This window comes from the organism of the source record quoted next, unplaced genomic scaffold (assembly GCF_019419815.1).
Source record: "Pyrus x bretschneideri cultivar Hongxiangsu unplaced genomic scaffold, Pyrus_bretschneideri_v1 Contig14, whole genome shotgun sequence".
Taxonomy (NCBI): Eukaryota; Viridiplantae; Streptophyta; class Magnoliopsida; order Rosales; family Rosaceae; genus Pyrus; species Pyrus x bretschneideri.
The window spans coordinates 7468976-7480551 of record NW_025999435.1 but is presented as its reverse complement, the minus strand read 5'-3'; the positions used below and the strand labels follow the sequence as shown (position 1 = coordinate 7480551).

Here is an 11576-nt window from a genome sequence, read left to right as displayed (position 1 = left end):
AAAAAGAAACATTAAAATTTTGATTGTGTAAAATTACATTTCTGCCCATATTTCTTATTCATATTCAGTTTTAATTAAAAGGTTAAACTGGTGCTTTTATAGGATTTTGGTTGACAATGAGGGTTTTATTAATATGTAGTTTAGATTTGACGGAAATGACGAAAATGAGGTGAACTAACACTAATGAGGCAAAATAATAGTTTCATGAAGTAAAGTGAGACAAAACTAATTTCAAAGAATAAAATAAAACTAAATGACGGTTTCATGAAGCAAATCAACTGTTAAGCCAAAGATAGTAATAAACAAAAATAAACTACAAGTCTACAACCACTTTGACAAAAACATAAAATAAATAAATAAATAAAACCCTACAACCACCAATCATGCCTAACATCTAAACGACCTTTGACAATTAGTTGATGAACCATTGAGTCATGGACTGTCGTAGTGGGGGCCCGGCCACGTGGGCTTCCCTCTCACCCTCTACTGGTCAATCCCCCAAATTAAAATTTCAAAGAAAATTCGGAAGAAGAACTAGGCAAACCAATCCAGCAAATACATAGAAAAATAATAGAAAAATCGAGAGAGAGAGAGAGAAATAGAGTGATCGATCGATAAGATCAAATCGAATACTGGGTATGTGACATGGGGAGGTTTTGGGCATAAAAACCAGAAATGAAAGGCGTCTACTCGGCGCCCGGAGATTACATCTACTTCAAGTCCCAGGTCCCTCTTCACAAGATCCCAGTACGTTTCTTTTGACCTCCACTTCTCCTTTACCCTTTTCAATTTTCAATTTTTTTTGTGATTTTGTTTCTGGGTTTGATTCATTAGTTTCATTTTACAGCTGGGTTTTTTGTTCTTTAGGGTTTAGTCTTACCTGTTTTAGAAAACCCAAATGCAAGATAGTTCGTTTTTCGTGCATAGTTTTGTATTTCAACCTGTATTAGGACGTGGGTTTGAATCAAGTTTGTGAATTTTGATGTGGGGTTTTTCTAATTCGTTCAATTGTGGATTTAGATTCTGCATGTGGTATGTGGAGCTTCTTATGAATGTATCTATGTCTGTTTCAGCTGCAAAGCTACTAGCTTAATCAATTGTGTGTGTTGATAAAGCAGCTGTCCGCCTGTTTCTCATTACTTATTGAGCATTGGGTTTACAGTTGAAATTACGGTGTATGCAGATTGGCACAAAGCAGTGGCGATACTATGATTTTGGCCCGAAAGTGGTACCTCCTCTTATTTGTCTTCCTGGAACAGCAGGAACAGCTGATGTCTGCTACAAGCAGATCATGTCATTGTCCATGAAGGTAGTAGGCTGGCCTTTATGTTATCTTCATTGTATCTATCACATAAGTCTTCCCAAAGCATATTAGTTTTTGGTTTTCGTTTTCTTTTGCTAGGCACTTTAGACTATAATTTCCAGTTTTCATGGTCCATTGGGCTTTATTTTTTTCTGTTTAGTTGTTTTGTTGCAAACAATCAGCAACTTTTGGGTGTCTCTTGTATATGTTTGATCTCCTCCTGTATATTTGAATTTTATATTTCTAGATACTGATTTCCTTCTATTCTCTTTAAGCGGATAATTCAGTTGTTTAACTAGATTTGAATGGTTGTGGCTGGTAAATCTTGTATATGTACCCATCTTTTTTCATTCTGCTGCTCCCTCTCTGTCCAACACCTCTAAATTTGAATGGTTGTACCTGATAAATCTTCTCAAGTTCTACTTAATTAATTTAAACATTAATACTAATAAATTTATAATATATGCAGGGTTATCGGGTGATTTCTGTTGATATTCCCCGTGTATGGAATCATCATGAGTGGATTCTAGCATTCGAGAAATTCTTGGATGCTATTGATGTTCATCACGTAAGAACTCATCTTACTTACAGTTTACTCCTGCCATTATCAATCTTATTTTGTTTAGTATTTCTATTGCTTGTGCAAAAGGAATTTCTCATTTTCTTAATGCACAAGTAGCTTCTAGGTTCTAAATAGTTAGTTTCTTTAGGAAACACCCAAGTGCTGCATACAGCTTTCAGTGATTGATGACCATTCATCCCTACTTAATTATACGTATGATATTTAGGTGCACCTTCATGTTATACTGTCAGCAAGATGCTTCACAGATCAACACTCTTCCAGTGATTGTGCAAGATGGAAAATATTTCATTTCTGATTGCCTTTTCTCACATGCGCCTCCTCAAAACTCCCAGTACATTGAAACTAAAGAAAGATTCCTGAGTTCCCTGATTTCTAGCTTCTGGGTAGTTGAGTAGTGATTTCAGGTATACAGAAAGATTTGAACTTGGTGTCTAGGCCACAGGAAAGTGAGATAACATTGTTTTTATAGTAAATTTGTTACATGCAATAATATACACTGAATGATGCATATAGATATATTACTTTTAATTTTGATCAGATTGAAAGGATTTCAGACATGTTACGTCGAATATAGTTAAACTATCCCTACGTCCAAAAAAGAAATGGTTAACTATCCCTTAAGTAAAATCATTCGTGGCACCATAAATGTTTTGTTTTTGTATTTAGATTATATAATTAAACAATTGCTGATTTTCTGTATATGAAATGCGTATCCAAATCGGGAAAAGTGCTCAGAGCAGAGAAAGAGGAAACACGCTGTTGATGAAATTTTACACCATTTAGCTGAGAAATGTGTTTCATAACAGTGTATATCTTGATATATAACTTAAACAAACTGTTAGATTGTTTAATTGCTGTTAAAAACTCTTTTCATATTTGTGGTGACTCTAGTTAATTAAAAAAAATAGTCTTTTAAGGTAATCTGATCAATTTCTTTCTAACAGATACATATATATGGTACATCCCTTGGGGGCTTCTTGGCTCAACTTTTTGCTCAGCATCGTCCAAGACGAGTTCGATCATTGATACTATCAAACACATTTTTGGACACGCGCAGCTTCTCTGCAGCAATGCCTTGGGCTCCCGTGTATGTTTATCATATTTGTACTTTAAACATTCATAAAGCTACACACATGTTGTTAAAGTTGGGTCAAATCCAAAAATAGGTATATGATGGTAAATATTTAATGAGTGGTTTTGATAGAGGTTGATAGTTAAGCTATTTATTTTGACTTCTGTGTTCCGGTGTTTTATAAGTGCTCAGATGTTGTATTGACCTGGCAAAGGGTTATAATGGTCTTTGGTACTTCTTGACATCAAAGAGATTCATGCTTTACCTTGTAAACGTTTGCTGATAACAATAAGGTGCACTAAGGCATACCAATTTTCCTGCTCAATTTATTCTTGATATTGCAAGTTGATAACCTAAATTATGATTCACTGGGATAAGTATTGATCCTTTTAATATATCCTTGCTTCCATGGAATATTGAGCATTTCACCTAATTGATTGAAGGGATTGAGTTGAATTGAAACTATCTACTTACCCTCTCAAGTGGCTTTTCTCATCTGATTTTGAAAAATTTGTATTCTCAAGGTGCTAAAGTGACATCATTATTAATGAATTGCCACTTGTAAAGAAAAAACTCCATATGATCCTTAGGCTTATCTTCTCCCTTCCATGGACTGGTCTGCATTCCAATGAGGAAGAGGATCAATATAAGGGATTACATTCATTGGACTATTGATCCATCCATCCACATGGTTACTTTTGTTTGATTTTTAAATAAATTAAGAAATGAAACGTTATACCGGAACATCATCAATTTTTAATAGAAATGTTTGAAATTATTGGTTGGATATGATATACTATATTTTACAAAGTGCATGCTGCATTTGTTTAGTTTTTTGGCTCAGAGAGTAATTTGCTTCCAGTTTTGTTTTCTTTTAACATCAACTTACCTGATATGGTATTGTCTTATGCAGCATTAGTTGGACCCCTTCTTTTTTGTTGAAAAGATATGTCTTGACCGGAATACATGATGGCCCCCATGAGCCATTTATAGCAGATTCAGTGGACTTCGTTGTTTCTCAGGTAGAGTCTGTGAAGGCCTTTACACCCTACCCATTATCACTGTTGTGTTACTTATTAGAGATCTTCTCACCTTCTGTACATCTCACTTACTGATATATCTTGTGCCTATTGTTAGCTCAGCATTGTGCCTCGATAACTTCATTGACTTCTGTCTGCATGATTACAGCGTCTCCATTTATTTGTAATTCTTGACTTTTGGCTTTGGATACATGCTCCACTTTGGTTTTAGGATAATTTGTGTTGTTCTATTAGGGGATTGGATGCTTTTGTTTGCACCTTTTTTTTTCTCATCACACTACTCCTAAAATGGTTTCCAGATTTTTTCTACTTTACCTATTACTTTTTAGCTTTCAATTTGAATAACAACAAAAAAAATAAAAAATAAAAAATAAAAAACCCTTGTAAACTTTGATAAATTCGACATCATGAATCTCTGGGTGTGATAAGCATTTGGAAGAATTTCCATATCGGATCTTGTCTAGATAAGATAGTATTCATTGTTCTTGTTTTCTGTTTGATAATTTTTCTTGACAAATGATTTACAAGTATTAATTTTATCAAATTGACATGTAGAATGAATGATATGATATTTTAAGCTTTGGTATTGCTATGCACGATGTTATCTTCAGAGGGATTTGATTTAACGAAAAACCAAATGAACTAATCCGGAAAGGAAAAAAGGTGTGTACTTGGGAAGGAAGTTAAATACTATCAGGGACCCTGGGGTAATTGACTACAAATATTTATAGAAGTTGAATGGTCGTGCAATCTATTCTAATTTCTGACTTGAAACTGTGAAAATTCAGGTTGAGACGCTCTCAAGAGAGGACCTGGCCTCCAGGTTGACTTTAACAACTGATGCTGCTTCAGTTGGACCTCTGTTGCTTACGGATTCATTCATCACTATAATGGATGTATGTATTCGGGATCTTGTTTGGTTTATGTTCGTGCGTATGGATACATTTTCAAATAACCCCTGGAAAAAAGTGTTTGTTTATGGATTGCATCCCTTTGGTTCTAACTTTGTTCTAACTCATTGCTCTCTTTTAGAACTTTGAAAATTTTGGCTGCTTTCAATATTATACAATTTCTTACTAAATTTGTCACACTGCATTTATATCTCACATACAGCGATAAATGTTGCTTATATCTTAGAGAAACCAGCTATGGATTTGATTCAACGACACTTTAAATGTGAATGTCAACGGCTTCTTGCTTTAGCTTGTCTATTCATACATCTGAATCCTTCTTACAGTATCAGTATTACATTCCAATACTAGATTGGGAAGTTTAAAAATTTAAGCTGACCCGTCAAAAAATTTCTTCCTGAAACATATACACGAAGACAAATGACTACAGTGGGATTCCTCAACAACTCAAAGATGAAGTTGGTGAAAGGTATCCTGACGCAAGGCGAGCACAGTTGAAGAGTGGGGGAGATTTTCCATTCCTGTCCCGACCGGATGAAGTCAACTTACATCTTCAGGTAAATGGTCTCTCTATTTGCTTCTACAAGCGTTTAGTTTTTAATATTTGGTTTACTCGGTAGTAGCTTTATGCATGATCAAAAGACCTTATAATCCAAATGGTGTTTGCACTGTCAGCTGCATCTAAGACGTGTTGGTGTGGAACCTCGACCTGACTTGGTTCCAGGTGTTTCAAAGGGAGGTGGTGGTAGTTCTAGCGAAGAGAATGAGAAAAAAGACGAGAAGAAAGATCCGGAAGATCCACCCAAGGATGATAGGGGAAACCCGGATAATCCATTTGCAGAAACTCAGCTACCTCCTGCTCCAGAAAGTTCAGAATCTCATAGCTCAGACGACCAGCTCGTCAGCAACGCAAAATTTTGCCACGTCGGTAATGAAGACATGATGGTTTCCTTGCCTTCTGGATTCTTGAATAACCAACACGCTTTAGCCACTGAATTCGTTATGCGACTTAGTTGGGACATATTCGCTCTTCATCTGCATTCATATCATGTGGTATTGTTGTACATAAGCCTGAACTGTAATCGGAAGCTCGGGCCTCTTGTGTAAAGTGGAACATCTTGACATTTGTTGTTTGTTGCTTGTGTAATTTTTTGAAAATCAAGTTTGAGTCTCACTGTTGCCATATTTATTCTCTCTTTTACTTCTCTATTTGATCAGACTTGTTGATTGGGTTCTGGTTCCAAATGTGCTAGTTCCATGCCTGTTAAGAAGTTAAGAATCGTAGCCAACCCTCGTCTCTGTGCATTAGAATTGGCGGAGTCGAAACATCTACTATGCTGCTGTAATTTTGCAGTCACGTGAGAAGAGAGACAGAGACAAGGGTGTGCAATGCCCTCTTGATACGAAAGTCTCTCCTAGTATGGTACATTGGTTAGAGCTCTCGACAACACTGCCTCGTCATTGTTGTTGCCTTGGATTCGATTGAAATGAATAACATTTGAACAAGGAAATGAAAAAGTCATGTTCGACTTGAAGATATATTATGAATTACTCAATAACCAAACTAGTACATTCCAATCCTCCCAAAGTGGTAAGATTATCTGATTAAACGGGCTAGGCTTCCTTCACGTGCCCTTCTAAATCATTCACCTCTACCTTCGATATATCTTGAACTTTCTGAGTTACCCAATCCATTCTAATCCTAGGCACCAAACAAGTTACACCCCTAGCATTAGCAACTACATCAAGCTTCAAACTTTAGTTGGAGGTCTTACATTTGTATTTTGATTCCTAAGCTTCCCATTAATCCTTTATTCCTTCACAGTTCGTCACAGGACTGGGATTTCTGCTCCAAGATCATTCAAACTATTGCAACAAGCAATCCACTGAGGGCACAAAATGTACTTTACTAACACAAATATCATTGCACCATTTACATGTACCATAGCAGCATAACTTCCGTTATTCACTTGGTCTTCAACCAAACGATGATCAAGTTTAGTCGTTGAAATATAATCACGAACAACAGAAACCTGCTCTTACGGTCTTACAAGAGGGGGGAACCTCCTCTTATGGTCTTACCAGAGGGCTTAACATGTTATATAGGCAGACTGTCAATCAATTCTATAGTCCAATATTTGATGACTGACATCATAACATGACAGATTATGGCAAGAGAACATTACCCTACAAACCAATGTCACCTTCAACGGGAAATCCTTGTACCCAACTGGTCATGAACCCTAGACAAACCAAAGGAATATACCTAATTTTATATGGGAAGAACTAGTTAACAAAACCCCACCTGACCAAAACAATTAAGTTGTCTAATTCTTCATCTAAATCCCACATTCACAGCTAAATGATCGTATTCGAGACATAAATTTAGAGAGGATGGAGCATTGCCTCAATTGTTTCTCACTTACCATTTCATTGAGTTTGAGAAGCAAATGCAATCGAACCACAATCGAAAGATCAACGCTTTACGAAAACAGCAAATTCCCAACAGAAAAACAAAATCAAAGAGCACAAAATAATCCAGCAAATCGAGATTACATTATGTAAAACCATCAACACTTACATCCCAAACACCTTCAAATTTATCAAGTACTGGAAACAATTTCAGTTCATCACAAACAAAATCCAAACAAACAAACCCTAAATTTTCCATAAAATTAAGAAAAAGACATACATTACCCCCAAATTACTTCCACGAAACACTTTCACCCATGCAAAACGCACCGTTACGTCCCTCACTTGGCCACCATTCTGGCAATGAAGTCCTCGTATTTGATCTTGCCATCGGACCCGACATCCACCTCCCGGATCCACTCGTCGAACTCGGACGGCTCCAATTTCTCGCCGATGCTGGTGAGGATGTGCCGGAGCTCCGATACAGAGACGAAGCCGGTGGAGTCCTTGTCGAGGACCTTGAAGGCGTCGCGGAGCTGGCGATCGAAAGGCTCGGGCTTCATGTGCTTGGCCATGAGGTCGAGAAAGCGAGGGAAGTCGAAGGGGGCGGTGAGCTTCTCCTCGGCGACTATGGATTTGAGCTGGGCCTGGGTCGGGTTGCCGCCGAGCGATCGCATTAGGATCCCGAGCTCCGACGGAGCAATCTTGCCGTCGTTGTCGGTGTCGAATAGAGTGAACGCCTCCTTCATCGACGATACTTGGTCATCGCTCAGATCCTTGCCCATTTTTTCCGGGTTCGCGATTCGGGTTTTCGGGTCTCTCTCTCTGCGAAACTGGCTGGCTTATTTCCCTTTAATTTCTCTCGGAGATATGAGAAGGGTGGAAAGGAATTTGGGATTTGAACAAAGGGAAGGAAATTGTGCGAGCGCTAAAGCGGCATCGTTTTAGGGAGAGTGGACCAGCTGTATAATGGTATCGTGTTGACGTTTCAGGAGTAACAAAATGAGGATTGCCACAAGTTCATAATTCAGTGGTTTTAGAAGGTAAGAAAAGAGTACCATGTTATGGGAGGGTTCGTACCGTCACGTTCAAAAACTAAATAACAATCATTATTTAGTACTACGGTCTAACCGTTTTTTCTTTTTATTTGTAAGGGAGAGGTCTTAAATTCGATTTTTGCCAAAAGTAAATTTGAATCACATTATTGCTAGCACACCCTTGCTTTTTAATATAAATAACATCGTGTTGTGGTCTATATTTAACTGACAGGGGAAAGGGCACCGGCAGCACAAAGAAAATATAGAGAGGTATGTGTTTGTAAGGTTGTGTAAAGAATGTGTTATTCCTCCTACGCAATGTCTTTATTTATAGTAATAAGAGAGAGAGAAGAAATCATTCTCTTCCAAGGAATACAAATCCTAATAGGATAGAATAACTAGAATCAAATCTAATTTAGGATTTACACAATCACCCTTAAATAAGAAGTTTATAACACTCCCCCTTGAGTGTGTAAATACTCAAGTAGATTCGACATCATCTAGAGTTGAGGAAGTCGACTCGTCGGCACTGATTCTGGGAACACGTTATTCTCAAATAAGGTAGGAACTTGCATAGGGAAGTAAGTCTCACAAAAACCCCTATGGCTATGGTAAAAACCCGAGTAGGGACAAAATCCATAGTCTAAGAAAAAATGCATGAGAAATGCAAAGTCAAATGAAACGTTTACGGGACATCATCAGGGATATGATCAACCCAAGATGGGTGCCTTGTCAAAACCTCGTTAGGTAGCAAAAACCTAGTGGGAAAAATGCTCCTAATCGTAAGGAAAAATAGTACATTAAGATCAAGCACATATGCTTCAGGATACGCATACCAATTCCTTGAATAAGCTTCTGAAATGTCACCTGATGCGAGAATTATACGCACACAAATTAAACCCTCTTGTTGTCAAATTGTAGTAAGGATGCAAGTAGGGATCGTTCTAGACCGGGGATTAGGAGGGCTTGCTAAAACCTCTAAATTGACTCAAAAACATAAAAACAAAGTTAAAAACGTTCACAAAGACTCAAAGGACTCAAAACAGGTTCAAAAGACTCAAAACTGCCTAAAAACACTAACTAGGCAGTTTCTGACCTTAAACACAAATTTGGACGAATTTAAGATTAAAGGTTGATTCAAAACACTTTAAAACACAAATTAAGACACTTTAACACTAAACTAGACTCAAAGAATGCAAAACTAAAAGTTAAAACTCTTAAACAAACCTAAAAGACTCAAACATCACCCAAAACACTCAAAACAGCCTTAAAAACACTTTCTGGGCAGTTTTGAGCACTTTGGTGAATTTGGACGAATTTGTATAACAAATTGAATCAAAACACTTATAAACACAACCTAAAACACTTTCTAACTAATTTGGACATTAAAGTAAAGGGGGATTGAGTTTTGACGAAATTAACTAAAATGCACAGATTGTATTTAAAAACAGATTGTAAAGATGAATGTGATGGAATTGAATGAATGAATGCTAGCCAAGGGGTTCATCTCCATACATGTTATACTTGCATATAAAACGAATCTAATTGCTTCTCAATAAACCATGAATTCTCAACGCCCCGGGTTAATTAGGTCCGCTTAAATTAACCGTCAAATTTTCCTTAAGTTAATGAATTGGATGATTGCATACGACAACCCAAAGCATTCCTCACAAGTTCCCTACATGAATTGCATAATAGAGATACAAGCAAGAATCATTAAGCATCATGAAAACTATAAGTGTTGACGAGGCATTCGTTACTATGATTGCATGAAACTTATGCCAAGAATTCGTTTAACGCGATTGTTTATAAGCAACCTCCACTACTTGTGAATATAAGTTCGTAACTATTAGGTGAAACTCACTTATATTCTAGCGTCATATTCATGCATGAAAATTAAGCGTATACTCTCAATAAACATACATAAATAAGTTATCAATCAAACAGTTAAACAAATTGAATCCACAACTTATGAAACGCAATTAGAAGTAATCAAATCAAAATGCAAGCATAAACATATATTTCGAATCCCCCCCTAGCCAAGGGGGGGTTTAGTTCCTCATACGTACAAAACAAAGAGAATTGAAATTAAACATTGGAATCGAGGAAAAGAAACACCTAAACATTCCAACAACTCAAACTTGAATTGTATGAACGTTTAGGCACTCTTCTCCTCCTCTTCGTTGTAGCACAAGGTCTAAGGATAGGTTTGGAGGGATGGGGAGTTATGGATGGTGTAGAATGATGTGTTTAGGATAGGGATGGATGTAGGGGACCTCAAGGCTTCTTTTTGGGCAGAAAATATGAAGAATGGTGAAGTATGGATGTGTTATAGAGAGGGGATGAATTTCTGGCGTGAATGGTGAATGAATTGTGTATGAATGGGAATGAATGAATTGTGGCTGCAATGGATGCTTATTTATAGGTGAAAAGGAGGGAATATGACAGCTAGGAACTTGGTGGAAATCTGAAATGGTGATGGGAGATGCATGTGGCTGATATATGCATGTGATTAAAGGGTAATGACAGCTAGGTTATGATGATGAATGCATGTGCAAAGTTGGTTGAATGATTATGGGTGCATGTGGCTGATTTATGGTGCAATGATGAAAGGCAAAGTGCATGTGGCTGATTTGTGAAGGGAATGCATGTGGAATGAATGTGTGAATGATAGCAAATTGTGTATGTGAATGATTAGGGTGAATGTGCATGTGCTTTGACAGCTAGGTTGAATAAATTAAAGGGAGTGCATGTGGCTTGGCTGGAATGATTGGAATGCAATCTGAAATGGGATGTGTTGGTGTGAATTTCTGGTACAAAGGGCCTCCTTTGGTCTTCAATTTCGTCCATCTACTTGGCTTCAAGTATATGCAATCCATTTAACGCCCCAAACTACTCCAAAATGCACCAAAATGCACCATTTTGCATACTTTGCCCTTAGAACCTGAAAACACACAAAAGAAGCATAAAGGACTAAAATAACTAAAGAAACATAACGTAAATGCACGAGAACAAGCCATTTAAGTCGCATGAATATGCTCCTATCAAATACCCCCACACTTATCTTTTGCTAGTCCTCGAGCAAAACAGAAAGAAAAACAAAACAAAACGAAACGAAACAAAACAAGTAAAACACAACCTAAACCTTCCAACAATCGTCTTAGGGATTTCCAATGCACATGACATGTTAAAAATCATCATTCCCATAGATTTTAGTC

The 11576-nt window shown here is 37.2% G+C and overlaps 2 protein-coding genes across 2 annotated transcripts; one reads left to right on the top strand and one right to left on the bottom strand.

Moving 5' to 3' along the window:
• The first annotated feature begins 515 nt into the window (after nucleotides 1-515).
• LOC103952282 (maspardin) lies at nucleotides 516-6094 on the top strand. Its single transcript, XM_009363848.3, has 8 exons — nucleotides 516-747; nucleotides 1184-1309; nucleotides 1773-1871; nucleotides 2831-2973; nucleotides 3872-3980; nucleotides 4787-4894; nucleotides 5326-5466; nucleotides 5585-6094. Exons 1-8 carry the CDS (start codon nucleotides 676-678, stop codon nucleotides 6014-6016), a joined length of 1230 nt encoding a protein of 409 aa, XP_009362123.2. The 5' UTR covers nucleotides 516-675; the 3' UTR covers nucleotides 6017-6094.
• Nucleotides 6095-7443: 1349 nt separating this feature from the next.
• On the bottom strand, nucleotides 7444-8139 carry LOC103952283 (probable calcium-binding protein CML13). Its single transcript, XM_009363849.3, has one exon. The coding sequence runs from the start codon at nucleotides 8104-8106 to the stop codon at nucleotides 7663-7665; it is 444 nt and encodes a 147-aa protein (XP_009362124.1). The 5' UTR covers nucleotides 8107-8139; the 3' UTR covers nucleotides 7444-7662.
• Between the last annotated feature and the right edge of the window lie 3437 nt (nucleotides 8140-11576).